We start from the raw sequence: 23,241 nt of genomic DNA on the forward strand, positions 1-23,241 counted from the left end.
CCCAATTTGGTCAATGTACCTGGTACATGTGTATTGAAATATTACATTGTACCCAAACGTTGAAGCATTACATCAGTCAAAATCTCAAAAAAATTTTTTTAAAACTGGAGGTAATGTGAACACATTACATAAGCATACAGTGACATTTGAAATGATACAGCCACAAAGATGAACTCTGCACAGAGGGCAGGAGCCTAGAAGCAAGGACACTGCAGTAGCTATGGACACAGCACGCTCAGCTCCCATATCTTGGCCTTGGAATGTCTGGGGCAATGGCTGGGAAGGAACAAGATACGCCTGGCGGCAATGTGAGCAGACAGGCCGGTGAAAGCGTCTGTGAAAGTCCTCTGTTCCACACAGAAATGAGAACACTGGCAAATTAGTCAAAACGCAACTGTTTTAGTACATTACAAATTGATCAAAAGTTTACAATTTGGAAGTCATGTGCTTAAGAAAAATGACTGAATCTCAGTGAGGAAAAACAAACTTGATGCTATCTGAAGTTTTGTTCTTTCCACCCTCTTCTGTCCTCTCTGAAACAGCCCTGCAAATTCACAGTGATGTTGGTTAAAAAAAACATGCAGGGTAGTGTTAAAGACAAGTTCAAGGAAATCATGTGTGGGGACTAAGGTCTCCTTCATTGGGCCACGGATGACCAGACCGAAAATCAAAAAGCAGTTACTCATATTAAAGTTCCATGTCACCAAACTGAAACTAACGTTTTAAGAAATTGGATCACAGTTAAATTTTCCAAACAAGCTGATTTTAGCTGGCATGATAATGACACTCCCTCTCTTCTATTCCTTACAATGAAAGGTCACCTGATGTTACCCCACCAGCTATTTTCTCTATTAGTCCATTTCCCAGCCTCTCCCATACAAGGAACGTGACTTTGAAAGAACCAATTCTGTTTTTTGTTTGTTTTTGTATCTACTTCAGTTTTTAACTGTCTATAAAACAAACTTCCTGTGTTCAGCTCTCCAGAATACTTATTCCATTTTATGGAATGAACTGTTGTCTGACTCTACACTCACGCATAAGGCAATTAAGATCTTTAATGATTTATTTAAAAGGCAGATTCATGGAGAGCAGAGAACAGGAGAAAGGAGGAGAAAGAGGGAAGGGGCAGGGGGTGGGAGGAGAGGGGTCTTCTATTAGCTGATTCATTTTTCAAATGACTGCAAAGGCCAGGTCTGGGCCAGGCCAAAGCCTAGAGCAGAAAATCCTAGCTGGGTCTCCCACATGAGTGGCAGGACACAGACTTGGGCATCTTCTGTCACCTTCGCAGGAGCTGGCTGGGAGGCAGGCCAACCACTCACAAATGGGATGCAGGTGTCACAGTGACCTAATCCTCTGCATCACAATGTCGGCCCCTAATTAAGATATTAAAATGAGAATGTTGTGATTTTGTATTTGCACAACCAGGTTACCATTGTAGGCAGAAGAGGGTTGGGGTTTCTTCAAAGCTCTGGGCTAAGAGAACTGTTTGACTTTGGAGCTATGCCAAAGCTGCAGGCAAAATCGAAGACAAAGCTGTCAACAGCCTGCCTTGAGCACTAAAATCCTTCCTCAACATTTACATACAGCCTGTAAGTAAAGGCAGGGAGACGTAATGGTTTATAGTGTTTCAAAAAATACCTCACAAACATTAGTTAATTACTAATCCAACACACTACAGACTTTGGTGGCTCTGAACTAATTACAGAATTAGTTCAGAAATGTTTCTAAAACAAAAATAATAATAATTTAAAAAGCCACACTGGAACCAGCGCAGTGGCACAGAAAGCACCACATATGGATGCTGGTTCATGTGCTGCTGGCTGCTCTGTTTCCCATCCAGCTCCCTGCTTGTAGTCCGGGAAAGTAGTTAAGGATGACTTCAAGTCTTGGGACCCTGCACCTGCGTGGGAGACCGGGAAGGAGCTCCTGGCTCTTGGCTTTGCATTAGCCCAACTTGGGCTGTGGTCCAATTGGGAAGTCAACCAGTGGACTGATGATCTCTCTCATTCTGAATTTCAAGTTAAACAAATATTTACATTAAAAAAAAAATAAAAAGGCCGCAGAAACTAACCCCAGGGAGAATGCAGAATCTGATTTCCTGAGTTGTCACTTATATTATTATGTCATGAATAAACAAACCATGAATGGATGACGCAAGCAAAAAAAGCATGAAAAGAAAACTAGCAGACAACAGACACTGCACCTGAAGCAAACTTTCAGCCTTGCAGCTAAGATGCCAGTTAAGGTGTCTGTGCCTCACATCAAGCTGCCAGGGTTCAATGCCCAGCTCTGCTTCCTGACTCCAGCTTTCTGCTAGTACATACTCTGGCAGGCAGCAGAGGCAGCTCAAGTAATTGCCACCCACATGGGAAACCTCGAATGAGCTTCTGGTCCCTAATTTCAGTCCAGTCCAGTATCAGCCATTGCAGAGCTGGTGGGTGAACTACTAAATAGAAGTCCTTCAGGAGTCCAGCTGTTGGACTTGATAAAGACTATAAATCGGTGAGTCTAATATTATCTTTTTTTTAAAGATTTATTTTATTTTTATTGGAAAGTAAGATATACGGAGAGGAGAGACAGAGAGGAATCTTCTGTCCGATGATTCACTCCCCAAATGAGTGCGACAGCTGGTGCTATGCCCATCTGAAGCCAGGATCCAGAAACTTCTTCCAGGTCTCCCACACAGGTGCAGAGTCCCAAGGCTTTGGGCTGTCCTCGACTGATTTCCCAAGCCACAAGCAGGGAGCTGGATGGGAAGTAGAGCTGCCGGGATTAGAACCGGTGCCCATATGGGATCCTGGTGCATTCAAGGTGAGGACTTAAGCCACTAGGCCATGCTGCTGGACCCTTAGCTTCCTTCTAAAATGTGTTCTTGGAGGCACCAAGAGATTATTACACAAGTAGTTGGGTCACTGACACCCAGACAGGAGACCAAGGGTGGGTTCTTGGTCCATGGTTTCAGTCTGGTCCAGTCCTGGCTACTCTGAGCATTTGGGGGAGTGAGCAGTGGACAGTGAACAGTCAGTCTCTCTTTCTCTCCCAAATAAATAATAAAAGACTAATGAAAAAATTTTAGATTCACTAGAGAAATTAAGCAAATTTGAGCTATCAGAGTAAAGAATCAGTAAATATGAAAACAGGTCAGTTATCCAAGCTGAGAAATAGGAAGAGAAATAAACAAAATGAATATGGCATTAAAGGTCTGTAGGACATCATCAAGAGTATTAACACACACATTATAGCAGTCTCCAAGGGAGAAGTGGGGAGAGGATATCTGAAGGCATTTGATGAAAAACATTAATCTATGAATTTATCCTCTCAAATTTGATAAATTCAATGAAACATACACCTACATGCATCACAAATAAAACCAGGAAAGATGAAGACAGAATTTTGAAAGTACTGAGAAAAATGACTCATCACGCAGAACAGATTGTCAATAAGTTTCACAGATAACATCTCATTAGAATTCTTGGAAGTCAGAAGACAATGGTGTAACATAGTCAAAGCGCTGAAAGAAAACAACTGTCATTCAACAATTCTATATCCAGCAAAATTATCTTCCAAAAGGAAGGAGATAAATAAAAACTGAGATAATTTAAAGTTACCACACCTCCCCCATGAGAAATAGTAAAGGGAGTCTTTCAGACTTAAAAGAAATAACAGACACTAGCCTAGAACCACAGAAAGAAATAAAGAACATCAATAAAAGTAACTATATAGGCAAGTATTAAATATGGCATAAATGCAATATTATTTATCATACTTCCCCTGCCTTCTCTGTTTTAAAAGATGCCTATGTAAAGCAATAACTATTTCATGGACATACAATGTGTAAGATGTAATCTGTACGACAGTAATAACACAAAGTAGAAGCAAGAATAAAACTATTAGAGATTAATGCTTTTATCTTTCCTTTGGTACTGAAATTAATTTGGTAATTCTAGCTGGAGTGGTATAAATGAAATTGTTAATTATAATTCCCCAAAGAAATCACTAAGAATATTAAACAAAGACAGGAAAGAGATTAGAGAATTAAAATGGTACCTTAGTAATATATTTAACACAAAGCCAGGCTTAACAGAGGAATACAGGAATGAAAAGATATAATACAAAAAACCAATAGCAAAATTGTGAACATAAAGGTAAATGAATTAAATGCTACAATTAAAAGGAGAATGGATGAAAACTGTGATTAGCCTACATACTGTCTACAAGAGTCACATTTTAAGTTCAGAAACACAGTCATAACTAAACGGATAGAAAAAAAATTGACCATGCAAACAGTAACTAAGACAGCTGCAATGGCTATCCTAATATCAAACAAAATGAACTATTAGGCAAAGAAGGAGATGATAAAGGGATAACTCTATCAAGAAGATACAACAACGAGCATATGCACTTCACAATAAAGTCCAAAAATACAAGCAACAAAACAAGCAGAATTGGAAGAAAAATACAAAATTTAACAATAGAGATTTCAATTCCCTACTTCAAAATGAGCAAAACTATATAGAAGATCAACGAGAAAAGTCTTGAATAATACTATAAACTAACTAGGTATAGTAGACCTTCCCCCTTTTAATAACAGAACATACATTTTTCTCTAGTGTGCATGGAACTTTTTTCAGGACAGGCTATATGTTAAATAAGAAAATAAATATGCATAAGCAGAAAAGAACTGATTTGTGAATAGCAAAGGAGATAATCAACAAAATGAGATGGCAGCCCCTGGACTGGGAAAAATGTTTTTGCAAACCACTTATGTGATAATGTATTCATATCCAAAATTGATAAAGAAACCATAAAATTCAAAATCAGAAAATGGCAAAGGATATGAATACATTTCTCCAAAGATATCAAATGAACAGAATGATGCGGTATCACCATTACCCGTTAGGGTGACTATTATTAGAAAGTGAAGATATAGGAAATGTTGGTGAGAGTATGGAGAAAGCTGTAATTATTAGGGAAAACAGAATGAATGTTCCTAAAGAAATTAAAAATGAAACTAGTATAAGAGCCAGAAACACACATACATACATATACATCTATTTTCTCAGAATGAAGGAAATCACTACCTTGTAAGGATATTGCACACTTATACTCCCCTGCTTATTTCAGCATTACTCAAAATAGCCAAACAGATAGGGAAATATGGGAGCTGAGAAAGACCCTTCAATGATCATCTCCACACAGAGACTAATTTGAACAGCCTGCACGGCTAGATTACCCTTTCTAGGTACTCTTCCATAAATTTGAAAAGTGTACCATCTGTGACTTTGGGACAAATTTGGTCTTGGAATCTTGAAAGTGCTCAGTGACAATGCACCAACGGCAGAATCACATCAAACTTGAACTTAGAGTGCCATCTAAGGATGAGAAAGCAGAAGTGACCATAGGCTCAGCAAAACACCCAGTCTGCTTAGAATTTCTCGAAGTACAGGCACAGACAAAACTAGATGTGAAGACTTAATCCTTCCATGCACAGATGTTGATGTGTGTCAACCGGTATCAAGAATTTCCAAGAACAGGTGGGAATTTGGCTCAGCAGTTAAGATTTTAATTGGGACACCCAGATTCAAAACCCAGCTTTGCTCTCAATCCTGGCTTCTTGCTAATGCACAACCTGGTAAGGGCAACCCAAGTGGGAGGCCCAGGATAGGATGGCTCCTGGCTCCCAGCTTCTGATTGGCCCAACCCTGGTTGGTGCAAGCATCTGAAGGATAAACTGGTGGATGAAGCTCTTTCTCCATTTCCTTCCTTTCTTTCCTTCTTTGGTTTGTCCCTCCACCCATCTATCCATCTGTATTTGTCTGCCTCTCAAAGGATACTTTTTAAAAGCAGATTTTCATTTTGTTTGAAAGGCAGAGAGACATAGAATGATACAGAGACAGAGACATCCTCCATCTCTTGATTCACCCCTCAAATGTCTGCAACAGCCAGGGCTTTGTCAGGCTGAAGCCAGAAGCCAGGAATTCCATCTTAGTCTCCCAGGTGAGTGACAGTGACCCAAGTATTGAGCCACCCTTTGTTGCCCACCAGGGTGTGTATTAGCAGGAAGCTGTTTTGGAAGTAGAGGAGCCAGGACTTCACCCAGGCAGCTGGATGTGGGATGTGGGTATCTTATGAAATGACTGAATTATTACACCAAATGCTCACCCTTCTACCATATAAGATATTTCTAAAACGAGCTTCTAGATAACCGTGACCTCACCTAATGTGCAAAATTAGATGCCAAGAACTAACCATATCTTAACCAATATATGTGTGACCTCAGAGAATTCAAACTGTTTAAGGAAACTCAGAGAACGTTAAGAAAACAGAGAAATAACTCAATGCTCTGTTAGAGAGCTTAAAAAGAGACTGAGATAATTAAAAAATCAAACAAGAAGTTCTGGCAAAGTGGCATGTAGCGCAATCTTCTGTCTGTGGAGCAGACAGCTGGATACCAGTTGAAGTCTTGGATGCTCCACTTTTGCTCCAGCTCCCTGCTTATGGCCTGGGAAAGCAGTGGAGGATTGCCTAAGTCCTCAGGACCCTGCACCCATGTGGGAGAGCCAGAAGAAGCTCCTGGCTCCCAGCTTTGGACTGGCTCAGCTCTGGCTGTTGCAGCCATTTGGGGAGTGAGTCAGCAGATGGAAGATCTCTCTCTTTTCTCTCTCTTCTCTCTCTCTCTTCTCTCTGTAGATGTGCCCTTCAATTAAAAACTACATTTTAAAAAAAATGTTAATGAATATGAAAATGGTGGAAGGTATGAAACTCATTGGTAAATGTAACTATACAGACAATTTCAAAATGTTCTAATGTCATACATTTATTTGGTACATAAACATTTGTATCTTTAGTTTGAAGACTGAAAAAAAAGCGAGAAGTGTCTATCAACAAACAAATGAAAAATGGAAATTAAATATATATATTATATAATACGGAATGCTAGTCAACTTTATAAAAGGAATTCTGCCAGTGGCCATAGGTAGATGAACCTAGAGATCATTAGGCAAAGGAAAATAAGCCAGACACAGAGAAAAGTATTGTATAATCTCACTTTTCTGTGAAGTCTGGGGAAAAATCCTCAGAGACACGCAGTTGGAGGATAAAAGAGTGGTTGCCAGGAGTGAGGAAATGGGGAGTTGCAGGTCTCAGGACACAAAGTCAAGGCTATACAGAATGAAAAAGTGTAGGGCTTTGATGCACAATAGGAGGACCTGAATGAATAAAATTATACTGTTTGGGGGATTTAGGATAAGGAGCAGATTTCATTATTATTATTTAAGATTTATTTATTTTTATTGGAAAGGCAGATATACAGAGAGGAAGAGAAAGAGGAAGATCTTCTGTCTGATGGTTCACTCCCCAAGTGACCACAATGGCCGGTGCTGTGCCGATCCGAAGCCAGGAGCCAGGAGCTTGTTCCAGGTCTCCCACAAGGGTGCAGGAAGCCAAGACTTTGAGCTGTCCTCGGCTGCTTTCTCAGGCCATGAGAAGGGAGCTGGATGGGAAGTGGAGCTGCCGGGATTAGAACCAGCGCCCATATGGGATCCTGGCGAGTTCAAGGTAATGACTTTAGCCGCTAGGTCACCACGCCAGGCCCAATAAGCAGATTTTATCTGCTCTTGCAACACAAAGAGAGCAAACTACATGAGATGATGGATGGCTAATGCATGTCTTTATCGGAACCATTTTTGCTATTTATATTTATCATACAATATCATTCTACATTGCACCGGTGCTGCCTGTGACACTAGCATCCCTTACGGGTACTGGCTCGTGTTCTGACTCTTCCACTTCTGATCCAGCTCTGTGCTAATGGCCTGGGGGAAAGCAGCAAAATATGATCCAAATGTCTGGGTCCCTGCTACCCATGTGGGAGACATGGACGAAGCTCCTGACTACAGTCTGGCACAGCCCTGGCTGTTGTGGCCATGTGAGCAGTGATTAGATTTCTCCCTCCCTCTCTCTCACTCATACACACATTCTCAAATAAATAACCGAAACTATTTTAAAAATCTGAAAGGACTGAACTCATATAGGGTATGTGCTTTTATCACAATAAAATGAAATTTGAAAGCAATAGCAGAAGGAAATTTGAGTATTCAAAAATATATAAAACGTAAACAGCACACCCCTAAATAACCAATGGATCAAAGAAAACACAAGAGAAATTAGAAGTTTTGAGATGAATAACAATGAAAACAATATATTAAAGCATCACGGATGTAGCCAGAAATGATGCCTAGAAGGCAATTCATAGCCGTAAGTGTATACACAGATGGTTCCCAACTTGACTGTTTAATTTACACTTTCTCAGCTTTCCACTGGTGACATGGTGCAAAAGCAGTATGCATTCATCACACTGTGCTTTACATCCTGAATTGTGGTACCATCCCATGCCTGTGATATGTACTATCATCCTCTCTCTTAATGTTGTTTCAGTGGCAAAGAGCTGTAGCTCCCAGTCAGTCATGCAATCTCTGGGGCAAACAAGTAGTGCTCCTCAGTGTGCTGTGTTGCTAGCATCTTTGGGTTATTAATTTTGTGTTTTCACATCTTATGTCTGTAAAATGCCCATCTGAGTATGTGCATGAGATATTCAACACTTTAAAATAGGCTTTATAGGGCCCCGCATGGTAGCCTAAAGTCCTCGCCCTGCACGTGCCAGGATCCCATATGGGTGCCAATTCTAATCCCGGCAGCTCCACTTCCCATTCAGCTCCCTGCTTGTGGCCTGGGCAGGCAGTCAAGGATGACCCAAAGCTTTTGGACCCTGCACCTGCATGGGAAGCTCTGGGCTCCTGGCTTCGGACTGGTTTAGCTCCGGCCGTTGTGGCCGCTTGTCTCTCATCCTCTCTGTATATCTGATTTTCCAATAAAATTAAATAAATCTTTAAAAAATAAAATTGCCTTTATATTGTATGATTTTGCCCAACTGTGCATGAATGTAAGTGTTCTGAGCACTTTTAAAAAAAAGAGTTTTCTTTTTTAATTTGAAAAACAAAATCACAGAGAGAATGAGAGAGAAAGGGAGATACTCCATCCACTGTTTTACACCCCAAATGGCTGCAATGGTTGGGGTTGGGCAGGTCTGAAGCCAGGAGACTGGAGCTTCATATGGGTCTCCCACATGGATTCAGGAGCCCAAGGACTTGGGCCATCCTCTGCTTCTCTCCCAGGAAATTTAGCAGAGTTTGATCAGAAGTGAAGCAGCCAGACTCAAACTAAACTAAAGTCATATGGGTGCCATATGGGAAGCCAGCGCTGCAGACAGAGGCTTAACCCATGCTGCCGTCCCCTCTGAGCACATTTAAGGTGCTAAGCTATGGCTAAGCCATGATGTTTGGTACATAAGATGTACTAAATGCATATTCGGTGTATTGTATTTTTAATATACAATGAGCTTATTGGGATATAACAGTATCATAAGTTAAGGAGCATCTATATTTAAAAAGAAGAAAGATGTCAAATTAATAATCTGATCTTTCATTTTAAGAAATTAGGAAAATAGAAAACAGTCCAATACAAACAGAAGGAAAGAAATTAATAAAAAAAATACACTGGAAATAGTGGAATAAAAAAATGGAAAAAGAATAGGAAACTAACGAAACAAAAAAAGGTTCTTTTAAAAGATCAACAAAATTGACAAATTTATAGACTAATAAAAAAGGAAACTCTAATAGCATTAGAAATAAAAGAGAAGATATGACTACTCCTTCCACAGAAATAAAAAAGAATTCTGTAAGAGAATATTATGAACAACTGAATACCAACAAATCAGAAAGCAAGATGAAAAATTTCTGGAAAGACACAAATACCAAAATTGATTCAAGAAGAAATGGAAGACCTACACAGATATATAACAAGTGAAAATATTGAACTAGAAGTTTAAAAACTTCTGCAAAAAAAGTGGCCATGACCAGTTGTTTTTACCTGTCACTTCTATCTAAATTTAAGAGAATTAATACGAGTCTTCCCCAAAATAGAAGACAATCAATCATTCTTCATAGAGTGCCATTCATTCTATGAAGCCAGTATCATTCTGACAGCAAACCCAAAGACATCATAAATAAGCTACAGATCAATACCCTTACAAATACACATACCATAGTCCTTAGCAAAATATGAGCAAACTGAATCTATACCATGTAAAAAAGAACTTAGACCACGACCTGGTGAAATTTAGGTCAGGCACATCAGATTCCACATATAACACATATGACCTGTGGGTAAATCAACTTCCACTAAAGCTAATTACTGGAATATAACTTATTCATAGAACAAAGGAAGACAGCCACATGATCATGTCAGCACAGCCAAAAAATTGGCTACGAAGTACAATCTCCTTCCATCATAAAAACATTCAGGCAACTGGAAATAGTGATATTAATCTGCATGTCAGCAGCAATTAGCAGATGTCAGAGGCACCATTCTAACCACTTAAAATGTATTAAAATAACTTAATTCTCACAACAACTCTATGAGACAGGAACTATTATTATGTATATTTTCAGATGGGTAAATTGAGGCAAATAATGTTATATAACCTTTCCTATAATAAGTTATAGGGCTAGGATCCCCATATAAAATTTTTTGCTACAGGGTTCATGCTATTTTTTAAAAAAAATTTTAAAAGATTTGTGTATTTTTTTAAATTGCAAAGTCAGATTTACAGAGAGAAGGAAAGACAAAGACCTTCTGTCCACTGGTTCACTCCCCAAATGTACACAACTGGTCAAAGCTGAGGCGATCCAAGACCAGGAGCCAGGAGCTTGTTCTGGGCTCCCCATATGAGAGCAGGGTCCCAAGGCTTTGGGCCGTCCTCGATTGCTTTCCCAGGCCACAAGCAGGGAGTTGGATGGGAAATGGAGCAGCTGGGATATGAACTGGTGCCTGCATGGGATCCTGGCATATGCAAGGTGAGGACTTCAGCCACTAGGCTATTGCGCTGGGCCCAAGTTCATGCTATTAATCATGTTTTGCTATAACCTCTTGTAGACTAATAATATTGATAAACAAACTTTCCTTAGAAGCAATTATTGATGTTCATGTGTAAACATGAATTCATACCCTTAATATAATTCATAATTCATACACTTAATTCATAACCCTGTTAACTTACATCAGTGACTATAATTTATGATATAGGCAAGAATTTATAAAATTAACATCAATGGTTATTTAATGAAGCTAGTAATGTTAGTTTAATACTGACATTTAATTGTACATTAAGATGTATAATTGGTGATGACATACATAAGTAAACAATGTGGAATAATTGGTAAAATTTTTCAAAATTAGTTGTAAACTTTGATGGCCTTAGTTATAATGATTCAATGTCTAGCCACAGACTAAACTGACTCATAGCTATGGTACTCAGAATCTGCATTCGTAATCAGTTTTATTTTTAGCACTGATCTATAATAGCATTTTTTGAATTTTAACCACATTAGTAATAATTTCTATTAGGAACTATAAGATAATTCAAAACAGGTATTCAGAGTTTATGTTATCAAACCTAATTTAACATTGGTAAAAATCTGCATTTGTGACAACAGATTTCTACTGACAATTTCTTTTAGTAATTACAGTTTAATTGATAGCATAAGTATTAATGATTTATATGGGCTATTTGAACCTATCACATTGGTAAAAAAAATGTCATACTAGTTATGTTATGGTATTAGTAACAGTTTCATTTCTAATACCAGGGATAACATAATAATTCAAAAATGTATTTATAATTTAATATTAAAACATAATTTGTAATGTTATGGTAATACTTAAAATAGTATCTATAATCTTAGATGACATTAGTAATGATTATTTGTTTTTTCATAGGAACTATATATTAATTAGTTATGTTGGTACTCATCACCTACATCAGTGACAATAACTTGTATTTACAATTAGTTGCAATACTTGTGATTATGTTTTATGAAAATAACAATTAATGTAATATACTTTATTCATAGAATAATGAAAATTTAATTTCCTTCACTTTCTATTTTCTATTCACAAACAATTTACTTTTTGCATTGCTACTAGTAATTTTTTATTAGCAATCTTAATTTGAAATATAAGTAAAATAAGGGATATTTGATAATGCTAGCAATAGCTATTTAATTTCTCGATGTAAACATATAATCTGTCTCATTACATTGATTCTGTTAGCTTGATTTAAACATTCATGGGCAGGGGGCTGGCCAGTGGCATAGCAGACTAATTCTTTGCCTGTGGTTACCAGCATCCCATAATGATGCTGTTTCTAGTCCCAGCTGCTCTACTCCTGGCCTAGCTTCCTGCTAATTGCCGGGGAAAGCAGTGGAGGATGACTCAAAGATTCAGGACCCTGCACCCATGTGGGAGACCTTGGAAGAAGCTCCTGGCTCTCAGCTTTGGTCTGGCCCAGCCCCAGCTACTATAGCCATTTGGGGATTGAACTAGCAGATAGAAGATCTCTCTCTGTCTCTACCCTTCTCTGTCTGTAACTCTGAATTTCAAGTAAAGCAAATAAAGCTTAAAGAAACTGATTTTGAGGGTCTAGCATTGCAGCACAGTACGTTAAGTTGCTGCTTGTAACACTAGCACCCCCTATTGGAGAGCCAGCCATACTGGAGTGCTGGTTCAAGCCATGGTTACATTGCTTCCAATTTAACCCTTGGCTAACATGCATGGAAGGCAGGGGAAGAAGGTTCAAATATTAGAACCCTGCCACCCATGAGGGAGTTTTCTTTCTTTTTTTTTAAAGATTTATTTGTTTTTGTTGGAAAGTCAGATATACAAAGATGAGGAGACACAGAGTGGAAGATCTTCCATCTGATGATTCACTCCCCAAGAGGCCTCAATGGCTGAAGGTGAGCCAATCCAAAGCCAGGAGCCAGGAGCCAGGATCCTCTTCTGGGTCTCCCATGTGGGTGCAGGGTCCAAGGCCCTGGGCTGTCCTCAACTGCTTTCCTAAGCCACAAGCAGGGAGCTGGATGGGAAGCAGGACCACTGGCATTAGAACCAGCACCCATATGGGATCCTGGCATGTTCAAGGCGAGGACTTTAAACACTAGGCTACTGTGCTGGGCATACGTGGGAGTTTTTGGCTCCTGACTTCAGCCTAGCCTAGAGCAGGTTGTTTTGGCCATTTGGGAGGTGAAACAGTAAATGGAAGATCTCTCTCTTTCCATCTCACTCCCTCTCTTTTGCTCTGCCTGTCAAACAAGTAAATAAGTCTTTAAAAACAAAATTGCATTTTTAATACTGATGAGAATAAACAATATGGGCACCACGATTTAATCAATATTGGGATCTGTGATCAAGTTCACACTAGTAGCCATAAAGTAACTTCATGGCATTCCTTGACTTCTATCACAAAGTAACTTCAGACTTGCACACTTTACACCAACAGTACTGTTTGATACAACACTAAAAACATATTCATTGGTAACATTACCACAGTGATCATGACTCGTCCCTCAGGCCCACTGTACTTCCTCTGGACTCACCATCTCTTTATGGTTGGGGTAGAAGGTCTGGTCAATTAGTGGAAACTCTTCTGTCCCCAGTTTCTTGTGCAGCCGAACCATCTGTGCAAACTGTAAAACCAAGGGAGGTAGGTCAGCGAGTCATTTCCTTGAAAGGAATCTTCACATCCCCAAACATTCTCACTTCGCAAAAATGAGAGTGATGCAATGCGCCCGTGTGTGTGCCTGAGCCCACAGCCTCCTTCTTGGCACTTACCACCCAGGGCTTGTCACAGAAGTTGTAGACAGAATGCAAGGAGTTCACACTGGGGATTCCAGCATATTGCAGCCCGATGACCAAACTGCGGTAGTCTCCATTGCGTGCCATGCTGAAGGCGTGTTGGCGGATCAGCACAAAGTCTGGCTTCAGAGACCTGGGATGGCAGGGGTAGCAGGGTGGAGGGTCTCCCAGAAGCTGCCCCTTCCCATGGAACAAAGAACGAGTTTCCAAATCTCCAACATTCCCAGAAGTTGCAAAGTGGTATCTTCTCTCACACACACAGCTGTTCCTTCTGCCTTTACATCCTTCCTGTCTGTTCTCCATCCTTTGACCTCTTTTAAGCCTGTCCTACCTGCTCCCCTCCATACTGAGCTCAGTTTATAACTGTTTCACTCAGTTCTGAAAGTTTTCTGGTCACAATGTCTGAGACCACCAACTAGGCTCTCAAAGTGTACCTGCTCAGAATAAATTCCAGCTTCAGGACTTCCACATGGGCTGGTCCCTCTGCCTGGATCATTTCCCTCCAGATATTTGTGTAGGATAGTTCAGACCCCATTGCCATCCAACAACCCCTACACATGACTTACTGTTTTATTATTTCTTAGAACTTCTACACTTCCCTATTAAGAACTATTGGTTGTAAGCCACAAGAATGTAAGCTTCATGAGGGGACAGGGGTTGTTTGTTCATTTGGTTTGTTTTACTCTATTTTTTTTTAATTTGTTTTATGCATGACTCAGCATGTTGAACAGCTCCTGGTACAAAGTAGGTACTCAATAAATAGTTGTGGAGTGTAAAGTGCCAAGAGACTCAAGTGGCACACAGTAGATGCTTAACAAATGTTTGCTGAATGCATAATTGAAAAGTTTGGCATGTGGTCTGTTGTGACCCTTGATTCTTCTTTAAAAGGAAAGTTATCTCCCCATGGTCTGTTCTGTGGTTAAGTTCTTGAGCACTGAGGGGAGGCTGGGGTAAGTGGGAAATCTCCCCTAGCTCTAAAGAGTATTTCTGCCTCTCACATAACACCAAGGTTCCATAATACCAAGATTCCCTTTCTGTACTCACCGCACAACCTTAACCCCATTCCGAAGAACTTCCATATCCACAGAGAACCCGCCATTGGCATGAGCCACAAGGTTGAGATCAGAGAATTCAGCCTGGGAAAGAGAAAATCGGTGATTAACCCATATCATACAGAAATGAGCATTCAGTTTGTAATCTGGGTAATTGAGCCCCCCTGGGCCACCTGTCCCCACTCACCTGCTCTACTTTTATGTCAATTTCTCCATGGATCTTTTTCCCTTTGAAGTATTTGGCCCTGCAGAGGCAAGTAGATTATATCTGTCAAATGCTCAAATCTCAGGCAAGAAAACAAGACCCAAGGCAGCCCCGTGACCTCGGTGCATTTTCAGTGCCACTGTAGAAAACATAAAGTGCTTTATCGTTGGATACCTTGGGAAGATCAGTAGTAGATGGTGAAACGTGGCCTTTTTATAACCCTCACAGCAGTGGGTAAAGATGGAAGTACACTTCAAACCACAAAGTGTATCCTTAAACCACAGAGAGATGATGTATCCAAAAAGCTGCTTTGTAGCATCAAACTGCTGTTATAAGTGCTTCTAAAAATGCATTTATTTAAGAAAGGAAGAGAAAGCAAGAGTGAGAGCGACAGAAAACATACTCTTCCCATATGCCAGTTTGTTCCCTCAAATGTCTACAATGACAGAAAGGTGAATAGGAAGCTGGGAACTCGATCCAGGTGTCCCATGCGGGTGACAGGAACGTAAATATCTGTGCCATCACCACTGCCTCCTAGTGTTTACGTTAGCAGGAAGCTGAAGTCAGGAGCTGGAGCCTGGAATCAAATTCAGGTCTCCTGGTGTGGGATGCAGGCATCCTAATCATGTGTTGACCGCTAGACTAAATGTCAGTCCCTTTATATGTATGAGGGGCAGGCTGACATTTCAATATATGTATGTAACATTCTTTAACAAAACATTTATCATCTCTTCTTTGGGAATATTTCAAATCTTCTCTCTCTTAAAAAAAAAAAAGATTTAATTTATCCATTTCCCCTCCTAGCTTCTAGTAACAACTGTCCCATGGAAATGCTCTGGAATACCTTCAGAAAATTGGTGGGTGCTCATAAGATTTGGGCATGGGGTGGAAGGGCAGGTGTTAAGGTATAGAAGGTTAAAGGCACAATTTGGGATGCATCTCATATCAGAGTGTTGGTTCAAGTCCTGGCAACTCCACTTCTTTTTTTTTTTTTTTTAAAGAATTCACTTATCTTACATAGGATTCAAATGATTCTTATTTATTTATTTATTTATTTATTATTTTATTATATTGGAAAGTCGGATATACAGAGAGGAGAGACAGAGAGGAAGATCATCCGTCCGATGATTCACTCCCCAAGTGAGCACAACGGCCGATGCTATGCCGCTCTGAAGCCAGGAGCCTCTTCCGGGTCTCCCACTCGGGTGCAGGGTCCCAAAGCTTTGGGCCGTCCTCAGCTGCTTTCCCGGGCCACAGGCGGGGAGCTGGAAGGGAAGCAGGGCTGCCAGGATAGAACCGGTGCCCATATGGGATCCTGGGCGTGCAAGGCGAGGACCTTAACCACTGCGCCACCGCGCTGGGCCCGCAACTCCACTTCTGATTCAGCTTTCTGCTAATATGGCTGAGGAAGCAGCAAATGCTGGCTGGAGGGCATGAGCCCTGTTACCTACACAGGAGACCCACAGGGAGATTTGAGATCCTAGTTTTGGCCTGGCCCAGCACTGGTTGTTGTGGACATTTAGGCAGTGAACTAGTGGTTAGAAGATCTCTTTCTGTCTCTCTCTCTCTCTCTCTCTCTCTTTCTCTGCTTTTCAAGTTAATGAAAATAAACATTTTAGAAAAGATACTGGATTGAGGTTGGTAAATGCAAAAGAATGACAGGGAGCATATGTACATTAGGGGCTGAGTTGCTCAGCCTTTTGGTGCCTGTGTGTGTCTGTGTGTGTCTGTTCGTGTGTCTGATCATCCCTCTCTGCTCTCGGGCCCGATCACAAGGAGGAACAGTCTCACCATGTATAGCTGTGTGCTGTGAGGGATGTACCATCCGTAGGTGGGCAGCTGGATGCTAATGGGAGAAGATTGAGCTGTGCAGGCTGGGTGGGGGTGGTTCTAAAGAGGCCCCAGCCAGCAATGAAGGAGGGGGAGAGGGAGGGATGCAGCTGGGGAGGAGGGAGGAGGAATAGGCAGCAGGCACACCATGAACTGCTATGTCATTGTTCTTGGGCTCGTCCCCAGCTGGGATTGCTTTCTAGTGGCTTCCTTCCCCACGCCCAGGACTCTTACTGCCAGCCTTCACAGAAGAAAGCTCATCCTCAGTCAGACTTTCTGTGGAAGGCAACAAGGTGAGGAGACCTACCAGGGGCACTGGTTATGGACATGCAAACAGTCATGGTCTGACACATACACTCATCAGGAATGGATCCTGGTATCTTCAGTGATATACACAAGAGACCACAAACGCAGCCACTAACACTTCCTCCCTCCCTCTTCCTTTACATCTCCTACCCCATCACCAGAATGAAAAGGGAATTTCAGATGTGCACCTTGCTTAGCTCTAAACAGATGATGTTTGTAGTTCACTGCTTTTCTCTGATTATAAACATCATGGATGCTGAATGTTATACTCAGGTCTCCTCCTCAGGCTCATTAGATTTTGAGGATAAGCTGCTAACAGCTCATCGTTGTGTCCCCATTGGGAACTGTCCTCTGTCACAGGGAACCACCTTGGCCAAGGTTACACCTTCCTTGGAGCCTATCTATCTGTGGGGGCACAGAGTCAGCCTTCAGCTCAATCTCGGCTGACTGAAAGGGTCATCCCACTCCTAAGCTCCTCTTGGGGTCACCTCTGAAATAACAACACAGCAAGCCAGCCTTTTCTGTGTTCTACTCTCCCCTCTCCTCACAGGTTCAAGGCACTTCCCGGCAGCCTTCCTTGCATGCAAACCCTTGCCTCAAAGTCAGCTGCTAGGACAGCACTGAAAACAGTGGACCAAAGAAATCAAATGCCAGAGACTCTGATGCAATTGTGGAGATGGGTCACTCAGTAACCAGATGGCCATGAGGCTCCATCAGCGGTGGGAGGTAGAGCCCCCTTAGGTGTGACATGCTGTAGCCACATGGGGCATTCTGCAGCACTGTGGGGATGTGGGACAAGCAGACTGTCACTTAAGCCATACGATCTGCCTGGGCCCCATGACCCAGGAGCAGGAAAAGCTGCTGTGTGGAATGTAGTCTACATGGGAGAATCACAGCACAGGCCCCTGAGGCTTTGGAACGGCCATGAATTTTTCTGCTGGTAGACTGTGAACAGGATTCTGGGGAAGGGAATGAGTCAGATGATGAAATATCCCTGGCACTGGAGAGGTATGAAGGCAATGGTAACTAGATTGTGGTGACTAGTTGCTGAGTGCTATTGATTAGCTGGCAAAAGACAGGATACGCTTGGTGAAAATTCACCAATTCCAGGCCAAATGTGAAAGCCAGAGACCTCCTTGGCTTCATGAAAGAAATCCCTGATCTCCTACCAGAGGGCAGACAGAAAGGAGGGCAAGGCTGAGGATTTAACTATAGGGGTGGGGGAGCTTCAGAGAGGGCTGAATTCTCAGGCTCAGCACATCTCCTACGCCATGCTCAGGATCCTAATAGGACATGAGTGCAATTCTGGGGCTTGTGATGGAGCCATCTAAACAGATGTGGCTAAATACTTACAGACCCATCTGAACGGACTAGATATGCAGAAGTAGGTTACATCCCTCTTGTTAAAATACAGACCTCCCTCCCTTCTGCTTTGAAGATAATGCAAAGGCTTTGAATGAATCAGGTGGCTTATACGACAATGACTGCCTCTCTCAGAATCCACCCCTGCCCTTGCTTCTGAAGACTGGACTAATTATCAGGATCATATTGTAGCACAACCTGGCTGGATCTGCCTGACACACACTAGCAGGAGCTGATAAGGTATACATGGAACTGGGCCCTGAGGGGAATGGATCAAAGAGGTAGAACATGAAGTTGGAGTGCTCTCCCAGAATACAGAACCCCAAACCCTAGCAAGGACCCTGGCAGGTGCTACTAACACTGGGAGAATAACTCTTTGAAGCTTACAGAACATCATAGCCCATTAAGTGAGGTAGAAGTGCCAGAACTTCCATGGTAACTTGTGGATGGAAAGACCAAGGGGCTCAAAAAAGCAGATATGGAGGTTGGCAGTTTGGTGCATCAGCCTGATCTTCCGCCCCATGGTGCTAGCATCCACATGAGCGCTGGTTCATGTCCTGGCTGTTTTTATGTCCTGACTGTTTCGCTTCCAATTCAGCTCTCTGCTTATGGTTTGGAAAAGCATGGATGATGGCTCAATTCTTTGGGCCCCTGTACCCACGTTGGAGACCAAGGAGAAGTTCCTGGCTCCCAGTTTTGGATCAGCTCAAGTTTGGCCACTGTGGTCATTTGGGAAGTGAACCAGTGGATATAAGACCCTCTCTCTCTACTTCTCCTTCCCTCTGTAAAGTTTGCCTTTCAAATGAAAATAAATAAATATTCTCTTTTTAAAAGCAGACATGTTAAGCAGATTTACTACTCAAGTCTGGAAGACCTACCAGCTGATTATATTTTATGAAAAGGCCCAAAGGACATACTAAACTTTAAAAACAATACGGGGTATGCTGACAAGAGTGGTTATCAGCCATGGTGAGACACACAGTAGCACTATGTCCTGGCCCAAACACCCACCCAGTTGTCACTTCCCCAATTCATAACTGGAAAGTTGTAGCTGTCAAAACCCTTACATGGGGGTTCCTTAGCCTGTGCATGAAGAACTATGACAGTAGGAAGTTCAATGGAAACTTCTTAAATGGTAGCGCACTGTGTCCCAACCAAAACAGTAAACCAAAATCATTATTGTATGCATCCCAGGGTAATGGTGAAAATCAGTGCCACTTTGAAATATTTAAAGAACGCCGAGGGTTTTGATCTCATCTTACACTTGTTGAATTAACCAGCTTGGCTACTGAGCAGGTTGGATTAGATCCTGCATAATGCCTGTAGACTATTACAAGTACAACCAAATATAGAAGTACCCTTATTTGCAATTACCATGTCGAATATGTCATCACCGCTGCAGCACAGTAGCAAGACCTCAGGTATAGCAGATGCTACTGCTTGATGAATGGGTTGTGAACTATTCTGATGACAAATAGGAACCACTTGTGTTTACACTCATGTGGACTGATAACAGTATTACTGATGGTCTTTCCACAGAGCTACTTTATCCTTCTCTCGTCCTCTGTCAGAATATAGTCTAAAGCAACCTAGATCATTGGGACATCCAGCAGCATATCACACTGCTCTATGCTGTCGATTACAACATACTGTTTTTGAAAGATAAGCAAGAGACAGTTAGCATATGCCTTGAGAAGACCCATGTACTATAGAGGGGGATAAACAGCACAGATTTGGAGGACGGCCACAATAGCAATATTTTCGGAATCCAGAAGCACAGGGTAGGCCAGGACAGCTCCTTCAAAGTACAGGGAAAAGGACTGCACCTTGTACCTTCTATTGAAAGAGTATAGCACAACACCTGGAAGGTCTCCTCCAAGTTCTGGGAGCAGCACATTCCATGTCTAGAAACGCTACTGTGACCCATGTTTAAGGTGATAGGTAAATCTGCCAAGCCCTGACTTGGAGGTGGGGAGGTGGAAGAAAAAGGTTCTATAGAAGTCCAGGCTCTGATACAAACATTCCAGCCACTTAGTCTATATGATCTAGCAGGTGCTATGAATTTGGAAATGTTAGTAGCGGGAGAATATGCAGCATAGTGTCTATGGGAAATTCTAGTGGGGAGCTCTTGTGGTTTTGAAGTGAGACCATGCCATCTACATCAAACAATGATAAATAGTATGCCTTTTGGGACCTACAGTACAAGGTCCTGATGGGAACAGGATACTTTAGCCACTGGGCACCAAGTAACTGCATCCAGAATGATTCATTATGAGCTAGGCTCTGCCAGTTCCATCAACTGATAAAGTCAGGTGGTCTGCCAAACCAGGATCCACAAAGTGCATAAGCAGGTGTCCCCCAATGCTGTGTCTTCCACAGTTTTCACAGCACTGTTTCTCCCTCAGCTAATGAAACTTCTTACAAACCAGCTGATGAAGGAGAAAACAGTTTAAGCTTGGTTCACACATGGATTGCCTTGTATATGGATGGAAGTAAAAACTGGGCAGTGGCGGCCCTGCAGCTTGGAGTGGCTTTGAAAGACAGTGGCAGAGCTCCCAATGGCCAGAGCTTCAGGCTGTGCACCTGCTCATCTACTTGGTGCGAATACGAAAGGACTTCTTTTAAAAACTGTGAGAAAATGGAATCAAGAGCTAAGATTATTTGGGAGTGAAAAATACTTGACACACCATTCTTTCATAACACATGTTGCTTATGAACTTGGGAAGATTCTCTCATAGGCATGGATTTCAAAAATGCTTTGCCACAAAATAAATGTACATTTTAATCCCATTTCCACGAATTTTTTAAGGTCCTCCCTCCCCATTTTCACTCATATGTTCACTTACAGGCAGTGATAAATGGCTTGGCTGGTTAGTCAGGAAAGGAAGGAAAAAAAATGGAAGTGATCTGTCGTCTGTGATACAGACTGTGGGTAGATCTATGGGAGAAGACTAAATGTAAAGTGGGGACTCTTTTTATCATGCCTTAATACCCACCAGAGAGCATCCACCAGCACTTCAAGTGGTATTAAGCAACCAGGTAGAGGCAATGAGCTACCCAGATGATGTCAGCTGGCCACAGTGTTAGCAGATGGACATATGAATGAAGTGGCAAAAGCAGCAGAAAGAGAAGCTATATTTGGGGTCAACTGCATTGCCGCTGAATGTCCAATCTGCCAGCCACAGAGATTAGCACTGAATCTCTGATACGACATCATTCCTCCAGAAGACCAACCAGGCACTTTGTGGCAAGCTGACTACCCCAGGAAACGGGGATGGAGGAAGTGATTTCTTTTGGCTAAACTTTTGACTACTTTTCCTTTTCTGACTGCAGAGCCTTAGCTAATGCCACTGTCCAAGGACTTACACAGTGTTCGATCCACCAACATGGAATATCACCTAACATTTCATCAAACTAAAGGAGAAACTCTACGACAAGGCAAAGGAATGGAAAACAAAGAAGACACAAAAGCCGGCTTGTGATCTTGGGATCAACCGGTGGCCTTGTGTACCATATCACTCAAAAACTGCACACCCAACCTAACACAATATCATGATTTGTTGCTGCCATGCTAAGACCAAGCCTGGAGGTAATATGTAAAAATTGACATTGCCTCTAACACAGGGTAAATACTAACCCAACAAGTGCTGTCCATACCATAACCCTAACAGGCAGAACACACAGGGCTGGGAATTCACAGGCTTCAGGAGGAGTGACTCAGCTTATCATCAAGATCCACTTTTGGAACCTGCCCGCCCTGTTCCCCCAGGGTTCTACAAGGCTAGAGGTCCGGGTCTCTTGGCGGGATGGAGGATGGAACACTGCTACCAGGGGGCAGAGCAGGAATACCATTAAGCTGCAGGTGGGCACGTCAAATTTCTCATGCCAGGTGAAGAGTAGCTGCTATCTTGGCAGGGGAGCATGACCCTGCTGATTAGGAGGAGACAGCGCTGCTGTTACACAGTGGGCAAAGGGAGGAGGATGCGGGGCACACAAGTGGTCTCCGTGAACATCTGTTGGTACAACTTGCTCAGCTTTGATGGCAAATGGACATGTGCAGCTGTCACAGCTTGAGAAGGCAATGGGGACTAAAGGCTTAGGGATCCCTTGAGGATGAAGGAATGGATCATCCATCAAATAAGCTACTGAGACCAATAGAAGTACTAGCTGAGGGTGAAGGTCTGCTTCCAGGGAAGTGTAAGAAAAGAAGTCACAGTATGAAACAGTTTATGTAATCTACTACATATATACTTACATAATAACCCCATGTCACATATGTAATGTATATTATGTAAGATACATTATGTTATAGGGCAAATATAACAGAATATAGGGTGTGGCCTTATGTAACACATATATAATATAATTATGTGGTATGCATATGTACCTAGAAAGTATAATAGTAGTGTGCATACACAACTGGGATGAACATTCCAATAAATAACAGCCTTTGTCATGCACAGTGCAGTCTTATATTTACTGTTCGATTTTATTCCCGTCTATGAAGACTAACATACATATACTTACTACGTTCAATGGGCTCAGTTGTTTTCCAGTTTCATTGCAACCACCCCATGAAGAAAATGAAATGCTCGTGACAAGCCAGCAAGTGATTCGTGATTTGAAAAACAGATGAAATGACTTCTAAAAGGGGGTGATGAGTCTCAACTCTGAATGCACAGCTTTAAACTATGGAGGAAGCGAGATGCAGGAAGGAAGGTGGGTGGAGAAGTTGGG

The 23,241-nt window shown here is 41.8% G+C and overlaps 1 protein-coding gene across 2 annotated transcripts in view; it reads right to left on the reverse strand.

The window, feature by feature from the left end:
* LOC121166729 (synapsin-1) overlaps nucleotides 1–23,241 on the reverse strand; it is a 50,623-nt gene that overhangs the window by 23,696 nt on the left and 3,686 nt on the right. For both annotated transcript variants that reach the window (XM_040995991.1, XM_040995990.1), the window contains exons 2-5: nucleotides 14,989–15,046; nucleotides 14,794–14,885; nucleotides 13,726–13,882; nucleotides 13,491–13,580 (exon numbers count right to left, since the gene is read on the reverse strand). In XM_040995991.1, coding sequence (XP_040851925.1) covers nucleotides 13,491–13,580; nucleotides 13,726–13,882; nucleotides 14,794–14,885; nucleotides 14,989–15,046 — 397 coding nt within the window. The remainder of the gene's footprint in view (nucleotides 1–13,490; nucleotides 13,581–13,725; nucleotides 13,883–14,793; nucleotides 14,886–14,988; nucleotides 15,047–23,241) is intronic.

This window comes from Ochotona curzoniae, unplaced genomic scaffold (assembly GCF_017591425.1).
Source record: "Ochotona curzoniae isolate NIBS_2020 unplaced genomic scaffold, NIBS_Ocur_1.0 patch216, whole genome shotgun sequence".
NCBI lineage: Eukaryota > Metazoa > Chordata > Mammalia > Lagomorpha > Ochotonidae > Ochotona > Ochotona curzoniae.